Source organism: Phocoena sinus, chromosome 5 (assembly GCF_008692025.1).
Source record: "Phocoena sinus isolate mPhoSin1 chromosome 5, mPhoSin1.pri, whole genome shotgun sequence".
Lineage (NCBI taxonomy): Eukaryota > Metazoa > Chordata > Mammalia > Artiodactyla > Phocoenidae > Phocoena > Phocoena sinus.
In genome coordinates, this window is record NC_045767.1 from 112,497,002 (window position 1) to 112,519,142 (window position 22,141).

At 43.3% G+C, this 22,141-nt stretch overlaps 1 protein-coding gene across 5 annotated transcripts in view; it reads right to left on the bottom strand.

Moving 5' to 3' along the window:
• Positions 1-22,141, bottom strand: part of ARHGAP10 (Rho GTPase activating protein 10) — a 331,140-nt gene that overhangs the window by 83,487 nt on the left and 225,512 nt on the right. For all 5 annotated transcript variants that reach the window (XR_004350045.1, XM_032632923.1, XM_032632924.1 and 2 more), the window contains 2 exons: positions 11,556-11,661; positions 9,977-10,136 (listed from right to left, as the gene is read on the bottom strand). Coding sequence is in view for 4 of the 5 variants with exons in the window: in XM_032632923.1 (XP_032488814.1) it covers positions 9,977-10,136; positions 11,556-11,661 (266 nt within the window). In the remaining variant the exon portion in view is untranslated. The remainder of the gene's footprint in view (positions 1-9,976; positions 10,137-11,555; positions 11,662-22,141) is intronic.

The window sequence follows — 22,141 nt, forward strand, 5'->3', positions numbered from 1 at the left end:
TCTGGTTTATAGTTTTGAAAAATCAGTTCTTTACACATTATTGAACTGATAACTCCATATTTATGTTTTCCCACTGATACTATTCGGTGTAATTTTAGATATCTGAAAATATATGTGAGACATCGAAATACTGTTTTTAGTGATGTAGTTCAATCTGCATATATTCCGGGTCTGCTGTTCCTGAGCATCAGAATGTTGCAGCCCTGCCCATTAGGCAGTGACCCTGAACTCAAAGCCTTCCACTGAAAGCCATCTAGAATGGAAGGAGCAGCGGTAGAGTGGAAGGCTTGACAGCTCCAACCTCTGAGCCAGACAGCCCTGGGTTCCAATCCCAGCGCCGCCATTTCCCAGCTGCGTGACTGTGGACGAATTTCACCCTAAGCCCCATTTTCCAAATTGTAAAATAAGGGTGATAACGTCTACCTGAGACGTTAGACATATAGAGTCGCTGAGCAGGTACTAAACGAGATCATGATGTAGAATACAGTATGAGCACTCGATAAGTATCAGGCAGACTGTTATCCTATTTTTTTAATTTTTATTTTGCGGTACGCAGGCCTCTCACTGTTGTGGTCTCTCCCGTTGCGGAGCACAGGCTCCGGACGCGCAGGCTCAGCGGCCATGGCTCACAGGCCCAGCCGTTCCACGGCATGTGGGATCTTCCCCGACCGGGGCACGAACCCGTGTCCCCTGCATCGGCAGGCGGACTCTCAACCACTGTGCCACCAGGGAAGCCCTGTTATCCTATATTAATGATGCTGATGGTGATGAAGACGAGGAGGGTCACCAGGGCTTAGCTAGAGCTTTCATCAATGGTGAGGCTGAGAGGCCTTGACCCTGCCTGCCGAGCCTAGAAAGAATGCATCTCAGAAGTGGGCTGTATGTCACAGGGAAGCCACCTGAGCAGCGGGAAGAAGGCCAGGTGAGAGGAGTTTGCTTTCCAGTCCTCACCCACTGGGTGTAACAGTCATTTACATAACAATCATCCTGGTTCTCTCAAAATACAAACAAGTCAGCGCTGAAAAGAAATGAGTTACCAAGCCGTGAAAAGATGTGGGGGAACCTTAGATGCACAGTACTCAGTGAGAGAAGCCAATCTGAAAAGGCTCACACTGTATGAGTCCAAGTATATGACATCTGGAAAAGGCAACACTGTAAAGACAGTAAAAAGATCAGTGATGGATGGGCTTCCCTGGTGGCGCAGTGGTTGAGAGTCCGCCTGCCGATGCAGGGGACACGGGTTCGTGCCCCAGTCTGGGAAGATCCCACATGCCACGGAGCGGCTGGGCCCGTGAGCCATGGCCGCTGAGCCTGCGCGTCCGGAGCCTGTGCTCCGCAACTGCTGAGGCCACAACAGTGAGAGGCCTGCGTACCGCAAAAAAAAAAAGGTCAGTGGTGGCCAGGCTGGCGGGTGGGGAGGGCATGGGTGGGAGGAGATGAACAGACTGAGCACAGGATTTTCAGAACCGTGAAAACACACTGATGATCGTGATGAATACGTGTCATACGCATTTGGCCTAACCCAAGAAGGTACAACACCAAGAGCGAACCCTAAGTAAACTCTGGTGATAATGACGTGCCAGGGTGGGTCCCTTGGCTGTAACAAATGGAGGAGGCTCTGCACACATGGGGGCGGAGGGGGTGGTACTGGAAATCTCTGTACCTTCCTCTCAATTCTGTTATAAATCTAAAACGGTTCTAAAAAATACAAAGTCTTTTGAAAAACACAAATAAGTCATTACAGTTGTTTCATATGAAATGTGCATATTTACATACACATTATCGGACAGCTACAGTGTAGATGTCAGGAGTAGGCTTTGGAGGCAGACAGACGGAGTTCAAACCCCAGCCTGGCCACTTGAGCAATTCACTGAGCCTCGTTTTCCTCATCTGTAAAACAGCTCACCTCATCCTCAACACAGGTCTCTGCTGGATAGGTACTTCAGCTTTTCCTCTTTCACAGGTGAGGAATCTGATGATGAGGTTAAGTGGGGGGCCCGGGTCACCAAAGTCACACAACTTGGTGGAGCTGAGATTCCAACCCAAGGAATTCTCCTTTTGAGCTGGCTCTGCTACATTCTGTCATACTGTCAGCAGATTATTTCAATAAAATGTCACACGAGGAGCAGAGCCTAGGTACCAGCACATAATCATCCCTCTCCTGGCTGAGATTATTACTGTTCTCAACTTTGTCTTGAGAGACACGGAAGAGACAGCTCTGAAAGCCGGTTTCTTTATTTTACAAAGAAAAGTTAAAAGGGGGCGCTTTGTCCATGCAAAAGCCAAGCCCAGGGCTTCTCTGGTGGCGCAGTGGTTGCGAATCTGCCTGCCAATGCAGGGGACACGGGTTCGAGCCCTGGTCTGGGAAGATCCCACATACCGCGGAGCAACCAGCCCCGTGAGCCCTAATTACTGAGCCTGCGCATCTGGAGCCTGTGCTCCGCAACAAGAGAAGCCGCGATAGTGAGAGGCCCGCGCACCGCGATGAGGAGTGGCCCCCACTTGCCGCAACTGGAGAAAGCCCTCGCACAGAAACGAAGAGCCAACACAGCCATAAATAAATTAATTAATATTAAAAAAAAAAAAAAAAAAAAAAAGCCAAGCCCATAAGCACCCTACACTCTGCTGTCCCCTAAGGAAAGTCAAGGTTGCTTCTCTAGGGCCCACCCACACACACCACGCCACGCCCACCCCTCACGCTTACATTCTTATTTTCCCTTCCAAGGACTCTGGGTATTGCTGGGAATATAAACAACATAAAATTGTTTCCTCCTCACCATTTTGAATGCTACCAACACTGATTCAGTGTCAATTGCCAAGCGCTGAGACAAGCTCGGAGGACCTGTCTTTGCAGCTCTGCGTCTCCAAGGTCTCTGGCCGAGACTTTCAGAGTGGGCCAGACCTCAGCCATCTGCCAGCTTTCCTCCAACTCCTCAGACCCATCTCTACTAGGAACACAGTCTCATTATTACAAATATTATGGAGTTCTGCCTTCTGTTGAATCAAAAACTCACCTCCCAGCAAGTTCCACTCACTTGGACCGAGTATGCTTTCTTAGACAACAGAGAATAAACCTCCCCGCCCCGCTTTCTACACCGTAGCTCTTCGATCTTCCTGAGACAGTCCCAGTGCCTTGTCTCTACTGGACAGGAAAATGTTACAGAATTTGCTTGCATCAAACCACTCTAGTCCCATGGGAAAATATTATCTACCATCTCCAGAGCTATAGCACAGCACACAGCAGAGACATCCCATGCCGGAGCTACACAAAAAGAGCAGAAGACAATGTCATTATTATTTTCCAACTCTCCTTAAAGGAACGAGAAAGACCAAGCTTTCTGTGCTTTTAAAGCTTCTTTCTAAACACACCAGAAAACGCACAGCCCTGTTGAGAAAAAAAAAAAAAATGTAACAGTAAAGTACGTTTTCATGGCTGTGCCAAGGAGGACATTTATGAAAACTGCAAGGGGAAAAGAAAAAAAAAAATCTTTGAAAATTTGTCAAATATTCTTGCTGCAGGATTTGACCTCTAGGCTGAGTGGTCGTGACTCAGGCAGACACCAACTTTTAGAAACTTTGGAGTTTTATTGTTGTTGCTGGTGCTTAAGACATTTCTTTTCCTGTCGCATGAAAACTGCTGCTGCCTAGCAACCCAGGGCCAGCAAAGCTCAATCAAGATGCAGTTCAGGCTGGATTCTTTTTTAAAAAGAATTCTTTTCCCCATTAAATGACAAGCATGCCCTAAGACTGGAAGGTTCCTCGCGCTCAGTGAAAAATGGTTTGCATGCTACTCACTTGGGCCTCACTAGCATTAAAGGATGACAGAGATCAACCCGCAGGAGAGAGCCAGGCTGGGTGTGGTTTCTGAAGCTTCAGGAATGGAGGAACGGGCTGCCCTGTACCCAGAAACAGACCACACGTGGACTGCAGGTGGGGCCTGAACAGGGAATCCATCCCACCATGAACCTGGGAGCAGAGACACGTTCTTCTAGCTTTTGGCAAAGACAGGAGGATGCAGGCCAGAAAGTCAGTCCCAAGGTTAACAAAAGTGATGCACTGCAACACTGGATACCCTTGTCCATGTGCATGTAATTTAATATTCTGGGGATTACGCTGGACACCTGAGGGGAAATGTATTCGTCCTTCTCACCTTCACTGTCTCTAGGTTCCTCTATGACTGCAGGACACAGCCTATTCAAGAACTCTGCAACCTATGTTACAAAGATGCTTTGATAAAGCACAATCTACTGAAGAAACTCGTGAACAAGAATGTGGTCAGCCTTTTCCAACAAAGCGTCACCATCCCGAACGGCCTCCGTTTTCTCACCAGGAAAAACGAGACAGACTGACACAGAGCTCACTTCAAAGGTGAATACGCTTCTTTTAGCACACTTACAGGAATCCTCACCAAGGAAAAGTTTTTTTTGTTTGTTTTTTTTGTTTTTTTTTTTTTGCTGCGGTATGCGGGCCTCTCACTGTTGTGGCCTCTCCCGTTGCGGAGCACAGGCTCCGGACGCGCAGGCTCAGCGGCCATGGCTCACGGGCCCAGCCGCTCCACGGCACGTGGGATCTTCCCGGACCGGGGCACGAACCCGCATCCCCTGCATCGGCAGGCGGACTCTCAACCACGGCGCCAACAGGGAAGTCCGGAAAAGTTTTATGTAAACAAACTCTTAGCACCTTGTGGTCCACAGAAACTGTACTACATAAAGGCTAATACTAGGGAAAAAACCTAAAAACTTCATAACCTACTGACCCTCAGAGAATCAGTGACCATGAAAGCAACCTATCACACTGAAAATCCAATGAAAATCCTTAACAAGAGAAATATAACCTGGATTATAACTACATTATGGCATGTATTTTGTAAAGTGATTTGGTTGAGAGTAACATTATGTACCTTGCTTTATATAAATTGGCAGTTTAAACATTAACATAAAACAAGGCAGATATGAAAAGAGAACCACCCTGATATGGTTTTTTTTTTTTTTTTTTTATGATTTTCAAAGGCTCTTCTGAATCTTCAAGGGCCCCGAGGGACCGAGGCAGGGCAGAGAAAAGGCTGAGTCACATTATAAATATATATTTTTTTATGACATTAAAAATGTATAAAATAGCAGAATAGGCTCAATTTAAACAGATCCTGTAACTCGACAGGGTTCTTTACACTCCTGTTTAACGAAGTTCCTCTAAAGACAGCCCCCACCCCAGCTGTGAGCTAACAGGTGATCAGAATATGAGAATAATAAGCAAGCCGTGGACAACGCAGGTGTACGCGTCCTCCGTCATCCTTCCTTTCCCTGTCACGGCTGCTCTGACTTTTCCCCCCATCTGTTCTTCTGTCACATGGGAAAAACTGGAAGTATATCCAGACTTATTATCATCCATTCCTGAACACTCACACGTTTAAGGCCTTACAAGTTGCTCTCAACAGACATCTCACTCTTGGAGAGAACACGCCTTCCACTAGTCCTCATACTTGCCCATCTCCTGACAGCAACTGGCATCACTGACAACACCCCTTGACCACCCTGACACTGAACTCGCCTGGGCTTCTTCTGGCTCCTCTTTTATCACTAAGAGTAAAATCTCATTATTTCTCAAAGATATTGTTCTTCTCCTCTCTGAGTCAATGAAAGCTTTGGGGTCGGACAATCCTCAGTGCAAACCCAGGCGTTGCCACTCACTAGCTGTGTGGCCGTGAGCACGGGATCTTTTACCCTTCGGTTTTTCTCATGCATAAAGGGATAAGATATGTAATATGAATTCTGTACACATATAAGGATACCATTACATATATATACGCAATGGGCGTTACACACACACACAGGTCATATGAGATAAACACCGTATATAACAGACGCACCAAGGAATTCTTTCTCACATCTATCTCATGTCTTTACACCATATGGTACACTTTCTCCCACTAAATTCTCTCCCCAGGTTGAGCCCCACATCTCCAACTGTCTGCTGGGCTTATCTTGCTGGATATCCAGACAACAACTAAAATTCTGCATGTTATAAATGGAACGCACCTTCTGCCCCAAACCCATTTTTCCCCTCCTTCCATTAATAACACCAATATTCTCCCAGGATGGAATATTCAGCATCATTTATAACACCTTCTTCTGAGGTACAAATGCAGTGCCTGGACTGTGTCTATCCCGCCTCACAAACTGATGCTCTCCACCTGTAACTCACCACTCTCACGACCATGCCATGCGACCTCTCACCTGGTCGTTTATTCCTCTACTTTCTGTTGCCAACCCTGCTGCCAGGTTAAGCACGAGAGACTTAATCTTAAAAACCACGAGAGGCCCTGATACCTCTAAAATTAGATCCAAAGTCCTAAGGTGGCCGTCTGAAACTCCCCACACCTGGCCCGGATCTCCTTCCAATCTCATCTTGTACCGCTCGCCCCTGTGCCAACAGGAGCCTCGTGTTCCCAGAACACACACCTGCTCTGTTTCTCTGATGACATGATGCCCCACACCTGAAGTGTCCCCTTAAAACGCCTCCACCTGTTCAAACTCCATTCTAAAACCTACTCAAATCACCTCTTCAGGAAACGTTCCAGATTCCCCACAGGTGGACATAAACTCTCCTCGGGAGTCTCGGCGGCTCTCTCTCTTATCTGTGAGACCGCTTACCCTCCATCATTTCTTCTTTTCCCTACAGGACTGTCTTCACTTCTCCCAAATCTCACACCATGTCTGATTCAGAGCAGGCACTCATGACAGATGTACTGAATTAATCCGTAACAAGTACAGTCTGTCCTCTGTGGGTTCCCCATTAGCGGATGTAATCAACAGCAGATCGAAAATATTTGGAAAAAAAGGTTCCAGAAAGTTCCAAAAAAGCAGAACTTGCATTTGCTGCATGCTGGCAACTACTTACATAGCATTTACACTGTATCAGGTATTTTAAGTAACCTAGAGATGACACAGTATGTGGGAGAATGTGCATAGGTTATATGTAAATACTCTGCTATTTTATATAAAGGACCTGAGCATCCGTGGATTTTGGTATCCGCAGGGGATCCTGGAACCAATTCCCCCCCCCGCCCCCCGATACCGAGGGACAACTGTATACTTTACGAACAAAACATATGCAGAACTCACACACTTCTGACACACAACCCCAATGTGAAAATCCTTGGGAATTTCACAGTACCCTTTCCACCTGGGAAATGCAATTTTCTGGTTTGCAAGGGAAGAAAGAACTTGATAATTTTTTTGGCCCGCGAACACTTCTTTTAAAACAACATCTTAATGTACTGAGTGGAAATGAAGCCAAAACATATGGATTAAGTTTCCTATAAAGTACATATGGATTTTATGAAAACAACAAAGAGGCTTGGATAAAATGTGATCTCCAAAGCAGATTAACCAAGGGTCTTTCTCTAACTCCAAAATTAATCTGGAGCTTTCTTGCTTTAATTATATGTTGAAAGCTTCCTTTTCTGACATAGTGACTTTCCTAGTCAGAGTTAACATTTTTCGCATTCCTAGGGAAGAAAAATAAGTAACTGAGGAAAAGAAAACATTTTCCTTCTACTATCATTACGCCCCCCCCAGTTCCTTCTCCTTCACAGACACCACCTAGGCCGTTTCATTTCATTGCTAGTTTCCCCTCCTTTTTTTCCATTATAATTTTGTTTCCTTCCTCACGAGACTATTCTTTTTAACATTTGCTATCCTTCCTCCCTCTCTCTTTTTCTCTTTGTTCTCAAACATTAAGAGGAGCCGTATCTCTCCCTCACTACATTCAAGTAATACACCAGCTCCTTTGGGTGGTGCATGTGGATCAGTTGTCAGGGAAACGTATGGCTCAGCTGGGGCCGGACATCCCTACAAGGTGTTTCTACGCAATCACCCTTGCTAGCAGAAATACTCCTCCTCATAGCAGAGCCTGGACTCCGAAGTGAAGACCACTTGAGCATGAACAATGAGCTGGGAGTGACAGTGACAGTGGACAAGGATGAAATTGAAGGGGTGAATAAAGGGGTAATAGGGATATTAAGTTCTCAAAAATGTTCACTAATCCAAGCTAACTGCCCCTACCCAGCCCCAAGCAACCCTCTGCTTCCAAAGCTAAACTCACACACTCAATGAAGAATCTGAAAGTCAATATCTCACCTCCTCTTGGTAGGAAACCTCAGGACTGCAATCAGTATTGGTTGTGCGTTCACAGCACTATCTAGCCTGGCCACCGAAAGGGAGAACCGAAAGCCCTCTACTTCGTTCAATAAAGCTCCATCTCCGAGAGTGGGTCCAGTTCCATCTGCTGTTAACTATTATAATTGGCTCACCAATGCCACTTGGAATTCCTATAAGATTGGTTAACAAGGTGAAAGCAGCCCTATCTATTTCCCAGCAGAAAAAAATTGTGTACTTATCTTCCCAGCTTCAAATAAGAGAAGAAAATCGGAAGCTACGGCATTAGATGGAGAACCTTTTATCCAAGAGCAAGACCCAGAACCGGTATTTTCACAAATAAATTGGATAAAAGTTCTCTTAATTCGGATTTAATCTAATGATAGTTGCGCTCCTAAACATTGCCTCGAAGCTTATAGTCTAATTATTCCTTTTTCTCAAAATGAATAGTAGCCATTGTGCCCTGAAGCTGTCTGGATACTTTCGTACACATTAATGACACTTTGACGGGGCCATAAGAGGAGGCATAAATGCACCACTAGCTACCAAAAAACAAAACCAAAAACCCCACCAATGTCTGACACTCACAAAACAAGCTGCTTTTACCATCCGGATAAAGCAAATCTCTAACCAGGTTTCAAGCCTAGCTTTTCAGAGGGAATCGATATTTGCACCAGCTAGAATTGCTCTAGACAACAGCAAACGCAACAAGAATCCAAGAAATGTTCTCGCAACACTTGTGCGAGACTACACCTCTCTTTATCTGTCTCTTTCCCACTCCCCTGACCCCCAGAAATTTCAATGAATCCATTACTTCACCAAATAAATACTAACCAAGTGCCTAAGGAATACCAGGTATTATTCTAAATGTGCAAAAAGATCTTTGCCCTCAAAGATCTAGAAGAAAGAAATAGGTAACAACTAGAAAAATAAGTCGATTGCATAATATGTTAGACAGGGATGTGTGCTGTGGGACACAAGTCCCGAAACAGGGCTCAACCCCCTAGATCGTGAACCGCTTTCCATCAGGGACTGTAATGTTCATCTTCACCTCCCAGCACCTAATACATGCTTGGCATATAACGCAATCTCAAAATTTTAGAAAATTTATAAACAATTAAAGTTGTTGAACAAGCATTTTACGTTTTCCAATTCCCTATCTTAAAAGTGAGGAAAGTTATTAGCAAGGTCCTGATCTATATGAACAGAATAAAGGAGGGAAAAATATCTAAAAGTTCTTGAAAGAGTCTATTGTATTTTGAAAAATCATGTATTCCCTTGAATACAGAGAAACAAACAACAGGATATGTTACCTAAGATTCATTTTAAACCAGAGATTCTCAACCTGGAGACCCCGGGTTTGAGGATGCTGTGAATCCCCTGAAATTGTTAGCACAATTGAAGGGAGAGGGACAGTTGGGTGTGTTTTTCTGGGGAGAATGTGATACAGATAGACAAAAAATGTTTTCCCTGTGTTACAGTAAACAGAATTTCAGTGAGAAATCCAAGGATAGGAACAAAGGCAGCAAAAAACATAAACAGTCCACAATGACACTGCCGATATTCGTTTGCATCCAGATTCAACCTTGCTTCCTTAAACCAGTGAGATAACAGAAGACCGGGTAAGCTTCAGATTTGTGGAACTCCATCCAAAGACAGAAGCTCCATGAGGACTTCTCAGAACCAGGCTCACCATCATATAATAAAATCATTAAATAAAAAGAGAGAGAAGGAAAATCTAAGAGGACAGTTGTACCTCACACAGGGATGAGCCCAAAACAGGAATTCCCTTCTGGGGAAAAAAAAAAAAGCACTTTTACCTTTTCATGGTTTTCAATTAAAATTTCCACGACAATATTCTGAAACTTCAAATCCATGATGGCAGCAACAGTTTCTTCCTGTGGCCTCATCAGAGTTGGTCCAAACACCACTCCTAAATTTGCCACGGTCATGAGGTTCTGCTTGGAGTGATTTGAAACACTAATAAGATGAGGGGGGGAAGAAAGGTCTCTGGTTAAAAGAAGGGGCAATAACTGTGGCATGTAGAGTATTTTGCAACTCTTTATTTCCCTAAAAACAAGGAGCCAGACTCAACTGTCCTCAGTGTCTGCCACTGAGATCACCGCATCTGGCAAGGCCCCATGTGATGGGGTCCCTGCCTACCTTCCTACCTCCCTTTCTTTGATGCTCTGCTTAACCACAGCATCTTTCTTAATAATTCTATGTGTATGCTAAGCTTGTGTCTCTGAACACCTTCATTTACTGTTCCTTTCTACTTAGAACATTGCTTCTTTCCCCAGGTCATTATACCCTTGCTTCCAGGCACTACTAGACCACATGGCACCTTTGTAAGAATCACCTTCACAAGCACACAGAGCTTGATCAGAACACCCAACTCATCCCTCTCCCAGTACCATTGTGCAGTGAACAACCTGGACAACTGTTCTCAGCAGCCCTGCAACCTAATTCGGGTCTCAACTCAAAAGGTCTCATCCTCAGAAACGAAGTTCCATAACAACCCACTTTATAGTCCAAAACCCAACATATATTCTTTATCCCTCACTCTACTTGGTCTTTTTACCATTTATCACCTGAAATTATTTTATATTTTTATTTTCAATGTCTATTATCTTTTCCGTCTTAGAAAGAAGGGACTTCATGAAAGTAGGGACTTTGTCTATCTTGTTCAACTGTGTATCTTTGTATCAGCTAGCACCTTAAGAAGGCATTCAACCAATATTTTCTGGCCAAATGAATGAACAGCTTTACTAGCAGTAGGACCCTTGGAAACTCATAATATCCTCTGGCCTTCAGTTTCTTTTTCATGTGAAATATGGGTTGTAAAACACAGCATTCCTCAGCTTCCTCCCACCTCTAAAATTTTACAATTACAGTGATCTAGGAGTCCTTTATATATGAAGAAAGAGCTAATTTTCCCACTGAATTCTTAGTTTTTGCTTGCTTTGTAAAGAGGGAGTGAAAGGAATAAACTGGATCCTATGAAATGACTACGTATTATTGGATTAAACAAACTTGAAGGACATGTTCAGACTCAGAGTTAGGTAGGTGTGAAACCAAAGCTAAATTTGCTAACAGGCTTATAATCACATTTCCAGAATCTGTAAGCAGGGAAATGTATAAGATTCTCTTTTCTTACTTCAAATCAAACCCTGAGTTGCTGGCAGTGACGTTAAGCAAATAATTATACGACTTCATGAAAGCATCATATTTCATCACTCTTGTCCAAAACACACACAATAAGGCAAGTGTCCAGCCTGCCCTCGCAGGTGTGGTCCCTGGTATTGTGTAAACAGCCCCAGCTCCAAGTGTTACATATCTGACACCACCGCACGGTGCCCAGAGCAAAATAAAGCAAGTTCGGAAGAAAAAGAGGCTTACTTTGTTAAGTGTTTCACCAGAATATCCAACATTTCTTTATTTTTCTCCGGCAGTTTGTGTACCAAGAAATGGATAGCGTTAACACGAGATTCTGGGCTGCCGCTTTCTTTTAAGAAAAGAAAAAAAGAAAGAAAAGAAAAAGAAAAAAAGTGGTTAGCAGAGAACTCAGAATCAAATATATTCCTAAAAACAATTACAATAGCTCATCCGTAAAATCTTCAAGCAGATAATTTACATGTATTTTGCCACTTTTCAAAGGAAAAGAAAATCCATCCATCCATCTTTCTCCCTATTATGAATCTTCTAAGCCTCCCCCTATGACGTAATGTCAGCGGGGCTGCAATTAGTGCCTTTCCCTCTGCTGATATTTAAGAAGAGAGGGCGACTACGGATTCTCCCTCTGGCACGCTGCACCTCAAGTCTGCTCCTCGCTTACCTGATGAGTCTAGTCACTGGGTCACTGCCCCACATTGGAATGTAAATAAAATACCAGGATTAGGTTCCTCCCTTTTATGGGTTAAACTTTATCCCCCCAAAATGATATGCTGAAACTGCAAACCCTCCTCCACCCCAGTATCTCAGAATGCGACTATTTTTAAATGTACCAGGGATTTGTTTTTATCAGGTGTGGTAAGACACGCAGACATGGAAACAACTCTCAGGAACGAAGATGCTTGTCCTCACAGATCCCTAGAAACGGGAGGCATGGCATGGCATGGCATGGCATGCAGGGCCGCATGGGGAAGCACCGGGGAGGTCAGGAGGCAATGAGCAAAAGGAAAATGTGGGCAAGAGGGTTTATTGCAGTATCCACGTGAAGGAACAGGCAAGGCAGGGTAAGCAGGCTTAAGACTGGTTGCTGTGAATTTTTTCAGCAGGCTCGGGGGTATAGAGATTGTTCCTGATTACCTGGTTCCTGGCTCTGAGGCAGTTAAGGCAGAAGAATATTGGTCTGGAGTGTTAGAACCCGAAAGATGGGGTCGGGGAGGGAAAAATGGGCTCTGGATTGGTTAGTCTGCACTTGGAAAGTGTGCTCAGGTTAAATATCTCTAGGAATTGGTTAGCCCCAGGAAGGGCAGTCTCCCCAGCGTCAGTCAAGCCCCAGATGTCAAAACATTAGAATAATGAGACATACTTGACAGTGTTTATTTGGAATAAGGTCACTGCAGATATCGTTAGTTAAAATGAGACCACAGTGGGGCAGGGTGGTCCTTTAATCCAAGGACTGGTATCCTGATAAGAAAACAAAGACGTAGAGGGAAGATGGCCACATGAAGGCAGACATACGGGAGAGTATCATGTATCAATGGAGACAGAGATTGAAGAGATGCGCCTACAAGCCAAGGAATGCCAAGGATTGCCAGGAAACACCAGAAGGTGGATGGGGCAAGGCTCCTTCCCTAGAGCCTTCCAAGGAAGCATGGCTCTGCTGACACCCTGATTTGGGACCTCACCTCTAGAATTGTGAGAGAATAAATTTCTGCTGTTTTAAGCCATCTGGTTTGTGATACTTTGTCACAGCAGCTCTAGCGAACAAATATGAATATATTACCTTTATCCCTTAGACTTTGGTATTAATGATCATCCATGGCTCTTACGAACAATGTGCCCAAATTCCCTTTATTGTGTTGATAGAATATTATGGGACAAATCGATAAAATGCTTATTATTGAGAATTATGCTAGAGTTGTCAGGGGTGTCAAAGAAGTGACCCATAAGAACTAGGTGCTCCGTTTACCACAGCAGGAAGGAAGGTTACAAATCGCTATGGAAGTTCACAGAGAGCTGCCAGGGATGCTCAGGAAGGTTTCGCATAAGGGAGAATGTTTGAGTCAGGGCTTGAAGAACGGGAGAGGTTTCAGGGAAGGGTGGAACTAAGGAGTGTGGGGTACATTCTGGATTCAGCAAACAGTGTGAGAAAATACACAGCCTATTCAGAGACCGCTCCTAAGCTTACATAAAGGTGGTCAGGGCCAAACTCTAGTCCGTAAAGACCAATATTACTCAGCCATAAAAAAGAACAAAATAAAAATATATATACATATATAAATTTAAAAAAAATAATAAATAAGAACAAAATAATACCATGTGCAGCAACATGGATGGACCTAGAGACTTTCATACTGAGTGCAGTAAGTCAGACAGAGAAAGACAAATATATGATATCGCTTATAGGTGGAATCTAAAAAAGAATGGTACAAATGAACTTATTTACGAAACAGAAATAGAGTCACAGATGTAGAAAACAAACTTATGGTTACCAAGGGGGAAGTGGGGGGAGGGACAAATTGGGAGATCAGGATTGACAATATACACACTACTATATATAAAATAGATAACTAATAAGGACCTACTGTATAGCACAGGGAACTCTGCTCAATACTTTGTAATGACCTACCTGGCAAAAGAATCTAAAAAAGAGTAGATATATGTATAAATGATTCACTTTGCTGTACAGCAGAAACTAACACAACATTGTAGATCATCTATACGCCAATAAAAATTAGTTAAAAAAGAGAACTTGTCTTTACTGGTTGCTTCTAAATTAGTCACTGAAAGTAAAGCAAGGAAGGGATATGAGGAGAGTTAAACTGGGGGGAAGACATACCTGACATTTGTAGAGGATGAATTAGAATGGGGAAAAGAGCAAACTAAGAGGGAACAGCTATGCGGTCAAGAAGTATTGAGGCAGGAAGGGGCGGGGACTGGGGTGGGGAAAGGGATCAAACTACAAATAAGGAAATAGAGCAAAGAAGTATAGTTTGCAGTCAGATGGTAGAATCACCGCTTCCAAGTGAGAGCTAAGTGGCCTTGGGCAAGTTACCTAACCTCGCTGGGCCTCAGGGTCCTCACCTGCAAAATGAAGCGAATAGCACTACCTCAGAAGGCCACTTGAGATTCCGTGAGGCGGCATCTTTAAAGCACTTAGCCCCAGCACCTGGCATACAGAGGCACTGGACCGCTGTTAGCAGTCACTGCTGATGCTGTTCACGTCACTGTTGATGTCTGTGTTCCTCTTATGTCAGAGGTACTATGGAAGAGGTAGAATTGACAGGATTTAGCCTCAGACCGGCTATGGGTCAAAGGAAAGAGGCAAAGATGACCGACGTTTCATGTCCTGGTTACCTGGCAGTATGGTCAGTTCTGCTGACAGACAGGAACCCAGGAGGCGAAGCGGGTTTGGGGAGGAAGATTAATGGTGGAAGTGATGGAGAAAGTGACATTCAGGGGCTGGTATTCTAGCAGGTATCTGGGAAGGGGAAGAGCTTTAGAGGGAAGCTTTAGAGCTGAAGGCCAGCCACACTCTCCAAAGGGTGTGACCTCCAGCACGTGGCCAAGGCTGCCCGAGTACTTCAGAGGCTAACAGAGGACGCGGTGGGGAAAAGAGCTCCAAAGACGTACAGGGGAGATGCCCAGGGAGCTAAGCAAAGCACAGGAGGAGGAAGAGACAAGAGGACCAGGGAGTTTCACGGTCATCAGAAAGTCAAGTGAGAAGAAACCTGCAAAGACTGGGGAGCTAGTGCTATCCAGAGTTACGGGAGACTGGGGAATCGAAAGACAGAGAAGGGGGCCACAGCTAAATTTACCAATTTTTACAAAAAAGGAGGTTAAAGAGTGAAGTGCTGAAGAGGATGGGGATGGTGGGATTTCAGACCAATGGTTCAAAACAGAAGAAAGGGAAGGGAAGGGGAAAGATAAAGCAGATCAAGAACAGGGAATTTGGGTGGGAGGGAGGGAGACACAAGAGGGAAGAGATATGGGAACATATGTATATGTATAACTGATGCACTTTGTTATAAAGCAGAAACTAACACACCATTGTAAAGCAATGATACTCCAATAAAGATGTAAAAAAAGAACAGGGAGTTTGGGTGGGAGGGAGGGAGAAGCAAGAGGGAAGAGACATGGAAACATATGTATATGTATAACTGATGCACTTTGTTATAAAGCAGAAACTAACACACCATTGTAAAGCAATTATACTCCAATAAAGATGTAAAAAAAAAAAGAACAGGGAATTTGGTGGGGCTTTTTTGTTTGGTTTTTATAACTGAGGTGCAATTGACATGTAACATTATATTAGTTTCAGGTGTACAACATAGTGATTCAATATTTGGATACACTGCAAAATGATCACCACAATAAGTTACCAATTTTTTTTCTTGTGATGAGAATTTTTAAGATCTACTCTCTTGGGACTTCCCTGGTGGTGCAGTGGTTAGGAGTCCGCCTGCCAATGCAGGAGACACGGGTTCGAGCCCTGGTCCGGGAGGATCCCACATGCCACAGAGCAGCTAAGCCCGTGTGCTACAACTGCTGACCCTGCGCTCTAGAGGCCGCAAGCCACAACTACTGAAGCCCGCGTGCCTGGAGCCCGCGCTCCGCAGCAGGAGAGGCCACTGCAATGAGAAGCCCACGTGTAGCAACAAAGACCCAATGCAGCCAAAAATAAATACATAAAATAAATTTATATAAAAAAAAGATCTACTCTCTTAACAACTTTCAAATATACAATACAGTATTAGCAACTATAGTCATCATGCTGTACATTACATCCTCATGACTCAGTTATCTTTTTTTTTTTTCCTCATTTACCTTATAATTGGAAGTCTGTACCTTTTGACCCACTTCTCCCACTTTGCCCACCCCCTGGCCTCCCACCTCTGTCAACCATCCATCTGTTCTCTGTACCTATGAACTTGGGTTTTTTGTTTTGGATTTTGTTTTTTTAAAGTCCACAAATAAGTGAAATGATACAGTATTTATCTTTCTCTGCTTGACTTAGGGAATTTTTTTTTTTTCAAAACGATAATAGTTTCACCTTCTTATCATTGTAAAAATTAAATATCTTTTCTGCTAAAATTTTAGGAAACATAGATAAAATAAAAATTCAGTTGAAAAAAACACTAAAAATCTGAAACATATAGAGTTGAGAAAGACCAAGCAATCAGATTACACAGAACTCCTACAAATCAGAAAAGAGAGAAAGAACCCAAAAGAAAAACAGGGAAAAGCATGGAGCAGAAACTTCATGAAAGGGGACAGCCATACCACCAATAAGTGTATGGAAAAAGCACTAAACCTCATTAGTTATCAGAAAAACAGAAATTAAAACCACAATAAAGGATTTCTATACACCCATCAGGATGGCTTTAAGTGAATATTAAGCTTGGGCAAGGACACGAAGAAACTGGAACTGTCATAGAGTAACTGGGTGGGAATAATTAAATGGTACAACCACCCTGGAGAACTGTTAGTTAGGCAGTATCTACTAATGTTGAACACACACATTCCCAACGACCCCAAAATGTCATTCATAGGACCATTCACTAAAGGACACATAGCAGAATGTTCTCGGCAGCAGCACCCTTGGTAACAGTCCAAAACCAAAGCAACTCAAGTACCCATCAAGAGCAGAACAGAAGGGTGGTGGTATATTCATACCATGGAATACTGTACTGCAATGAGAGTGAATGATCCATTGATTCACTCAACAGGAATGAATCTCACAAGATAAGCAAAAGAAGCCAGACACATTGGTATATTATGTTTGATTCCATTTACAGAAAAGGTCAAAGGCAGCAACCCTCACCTGTGGTGTCAGAAGTCAGGAGTGTGCTCACATATCATGGGGGTGGATGGTGACCGTGTGGGTATCAGGAAGGGCTTCTGACAATGTTTTGTTTTGTTTTGTTTGCGGTTCGCGGGCCTCTCACTGTTGCGGCCTCTCCCGTTGCGGAGCACAAGCTCCGGATGCGCAGGCTCAGCGGCCATGGCTCACGGGCCCAGCCGCTCCGCGGCATGTGGGATCCTCCCGGACCGGGGCACGAACCCGTGTCCCCTGCATCGGCAGGCGGACTCTCAACCACTGCGCCACTAGGGAAGCCCTTTTTTTTTTTTTGACTGCACCACTTGGCTTGTGGGATCTTAGTTCCCCAACCAGGGATCAAACCCGGGCCCTCGGCTGTGAAAGCACAGTATCCTAAACACTGGACCACCAGGAAATTCCCCAATGTTCTATTTCTTGATCTGGGGGCCGATTACATGGCTATCTTGACTCTGAAAATTAAGCTGCACACTTATTATTTGTGCACATTTCTGTTATGTTTCAGCAAAAAGTTCCTTAAAGTTACTCACACAGTAAATCTCAACCTAAGATAAGCTAGTAATTTTTTAAATTATTTCAGATCCTTTTTCAACAAGATATTGAATATAATTCCCTGTGCTATACAGTAGGTCCTTGTTGTTTATCTATTTTATATATAGTAGTGTGTATCTGTTACTCCCAAGCTCCGAATTTATTTCCCCCTCCCCTTTCCCTTTTGGTAACCATAAGTTTATTTTCAATGTCTGTGAGTCTATTTCTGTCTTGTAAATAAGTTCATTTGTATCATTTATTTTAGATTCCACATGTAAGTGATATATTGTATTTGTCTTTTTCTTTCTGACTTACTTCACTTAGTATGATAATCTCTAGGTCCATCCACGTTGCTACAAATGGCATTATTTCATTCTTTTCTATGGCTAATATTCCATTGTGTGTGTGTATGTGTGTATACACACACATCTTCTTTACTCATTCATCTGTTGATGGACATTTAGGCTGCTTCCATGTCTTGGCTATCGTAAATAGTGCTGCTATGAACACTGGGGTGCATATATCTTTTCGAATTAGAGTTTTCATCTTTCCCAGATATATGCCCAGGAGTGGGATTGCTGGATCATATGGTATCTCTATTTTTAGAATCTTAAGGACATTCCATACTGCTCTCCATAGTGGCTACCCTAGTAACTTTTAAATTTAATCATTTCAGAGTTTTCCTTCCTTTTTTGTAATGAGATGTTCAAACAACCTACTTCATTTAATATATAATGGAGGGACTTCCCCGGTGGCGCAGTGGTTAAGAATCCGCCTGCCAATGCAGGGGACGTGGGTTCGAGCTCTTCTCCAGGAAGATCCCACACGTGCCACAGAGCAGCTTAGCTCGTGCACCACAACTACTGAGCCCGTGTTCCTAGAGCCCATGCCCCACAACGAGAAGCCACCGCAACGAGAAGCCCGCGCACCGCAACGAAGAGTAGCCCCCGCTCGCCACAACTAGAGGAAGCCCACGTGCAGCAACAAAGACCCAACGTGGCCAAAAATAAATAATAAAATTAATTAATTAAAAAAAAATATATATATATATATAATGGACATCTCTCCATGCCTTTAAATGGAGTGCACACCATCAATTTTATGAATATTTAGATCGCTCCCAATGTTTGTAAAGTTAAGTTTGCGCCAATTTACACTTCCAGGAGTAGTGTCTGAGAGGGAGGAATGAGATTTTACAACACAGAACACATTGTTGCTAAAGGGAGGGGAGGGAAAAGGCTAGGAAATGAACAGGCACATGATAAAGCAGAACGCAAACAATCAAATCATGTAAAAGACTCTTTGATACAGACTACATTTGTCTTCGAAAATAAAAGTACAGCTATCTAAAGAGTTAGGTGATAAATTACAATCAAGTTTTTAATCGGAGTTAAAACCAACATAATGCCTTACTAAATCAAAGCTGGAGGAAAATGAAAGCAATAAAAATATAATAGCATTTTCAACTCACAGCTTTGATTTTTAAAATGAAATTAAAGCAGGGCCTCTGAAAAAGTCAAAAATTCCAAAGGAAGCAAAGAATAACTGCCTACAATAAGAATTTTGTACATTCACAGACTGAAAATTTTTGAAAACTTCACTGAAACACTTTCTAACTTGTGTGTGTCGTCATTAATAATCATTTTCCTCCAAAGAAAACCCAACTTTAATATTTTTTTATTTATTACTTATTGAGAAACACAAGATAGGAAAATAGCTTCCCACCTTCTAAGGATAAGGGCCTTCATTTCTAAGTGGAAAATACTAGAATCAGTTTTAAAAATAAAATCAAAACCTTCCACTTGCTTTTTTGAGTCCCTCTCCCACCAGCTCACTCCCATCTCATTTGAAATCATACACACATTCTTTGCCAAGTCTGCTTTTTCCCTTTTCTTCGTAAAAGAAGAATTTGTGTACAGTAAAACTTTTTCTCCATCTTGTTTCATTTTGATATTAATTAATGCTTTGTATTAATGGGCATTTTCATGTGGCTACAATAATAACTTTAAGGTACTCAAAAAGTTTTCTAAGATAAATTACCCTTAGTTGCTTATGCTACGTGCATTTCATTAAATTTTAATTGATATAAATTACAAAGAATGCACAGCGTAACTTTTTAAAAATCTGAGATACTGAATGAATCATAACACTAAATTCCTGACGAATGCCAGGGACCGGAGTTTACTGTAACAGCAAAAGCATTTTTAATTGTGAAACTACAAATCAGCATCTACAACACTTAATGTCTATCTGCTTATGTTGCTATGCCAGCTAATGGAGCCTGAAAAAGATAGGAGCGTAGCTTACTTGACCTTATCAAAGACACACAGACAGGGAAACTTAAATTTGATATTTAAACGTCATCAGTCAGTAATACTGTAATTTCAGGAAAGCATTAGCAGTAACCATTCAAGCACTTCCCACAGCACACGGGGCTTCAATTACCAGACATCAGGCATCCCAGTCCTTCTGTGGGAGACACTATATAATACCAGAAATTGACTACAGCAGGCTAAGATAGCTTGATGTCATTAAGCATCCGATTCCTTTAATTTCCAGATTTCTGAGTCCCTCCCCACCAAGACAACATGATTTTGTCTTGTTTCCCCTGCAGGTTTACCAATAAGGATAGAACATTCTGGCTAAGCAAATGCCAGTGCCTTGGATCCTATAATAGTTTTCTTTTTCATCATAAGTGACTAAAGAACTTTGTGATTGTGATTTTGCTTCCCAGGTAACTTGACTACAGGAAGAAAACATACTGAAGACAGCAAGACAAGTGTTCTGGTCTGGGGGACAGAAATCTTTCGTGTGCTGCCACATTAGGTGTCCAGGCTTCAGCTGTCATTCTCAAACCAAGTTTAACGTGAGTCCAGCCCTGAAGCATGGATCCAATTCTTACCAATATGATCCGTCAGAGACTCTGAGCCTGAAAGGCTGAGACACACACCAAGGACTACAACATTCTCAAAGGTAATAAACATCATGCAGTAAGAGATCCAGGTAAATGCCTGCCAGCCTTCCCCAGCTGGGAACGACCTTCTGACTCCTGCGTAAACCAAGCAAACTGTATTTTCACCTTACAAATTTCTATACTAAAGGCCCATTATATTCTCTTGCAAGATGGATGGTGTGAAATAATAATAAGTATACGTATACTGGTCTCTGCACCCAGTTCCTGATGCTGAGCTCCTAAAAGCCTTGTATTTGGGGGTGCTCTGAGAGTCTTTTGTTCTAGTATTTCTAGTTTATTTTTTTTTATTTTTTTTTATTTTTGCGGTGTGAGGGCCTCTCACTGCTGTGGCCTCTCCCGTTGCGGAGCACAGGCTCCGGACGCGCAGGCCCAGCGGCCATGGCTCACGGGCCCAGCCACTCCGCGGCATGTGGGATCCTCCCAGACCGGGGCACGAACCTGTGTCCCCTGCATCGGCAGGCGGACTCTCAACCACTGCGCCACCAGGGAAGCCCTCTAGTTTCTGATACAGAGCTCCTAGGGCCTCTGTCATTTCCTGAGTGATTGGAATGTCTTACACCAAGCTCCTAAGTCCCCTGGAATTTGGGGGCTGATAAGAACATCTTCTGTTTCAATGAGGTGACTTTTGGTGGGCTTCTAGATGGGGGCTGGTCACAAGAGAGGTTAGAAGCTTGGAATTTTCAGATCTACCCACCATTCTCTGGAGAGGGGAGGGGGCAAGAAATGGAGCTAACAATCCATCATGGCTACAGGATGAAGCCTTCATAAAAATCCCCCTAGCACAGGGTATGGACTCTAGCAAATTCTCATGTCCAAGGTAGGGGTTATGGGAAAGCTGATTTCTAGCCAGTCAGTCAAAAGTACCAGGGATAACCTGGGACTTGGAACTGGTGTCTTTCATGGGGGGTGCAGTTTTGTAGGACGAGTCCTTAACTTGTGGGATCAGAGGCTAACTCCAGATAAACAGAATCAGACCTGAATCCAACTGCAGGACACGCAGCTGGCATCACAGAATTGGTTGGTGTGGGGAAAACCCACACATTTGGTGACCAGAAGTGCAGAAGACACACAGGAGTGACGTTCCTAGACAGGGGGTCTCCAGTTCCTTTTAGCAATTTTAAGTTAACTCCCTCAGCTGAAAGGGTTATTTGGACGCTTTCCAAAAAAAGGTTTTTTTAATTTCTCAATGCATTCACCATTGACCAGTAGGTATTTCTTTTAAGAATGAAAAACAAAAGATGTTTGCCTTCTGTGGTGACAACAAAGAAAGAAAATTCACATTTGTATCACACACTCCAGAAATTAACTCACAGGTTCTCAACGGAACTCTACAGGAAAGAAACTGATGAGAAGAAATGAAGGGACCCAGGAGAAACCTTCAGAACCCTCAGCAGGGAGGGGAGAAAAGACCATGGCAACACCACAGAACAGACTGAAACTACTGCACATGACTGAAAAGAATCAAAATTTAGT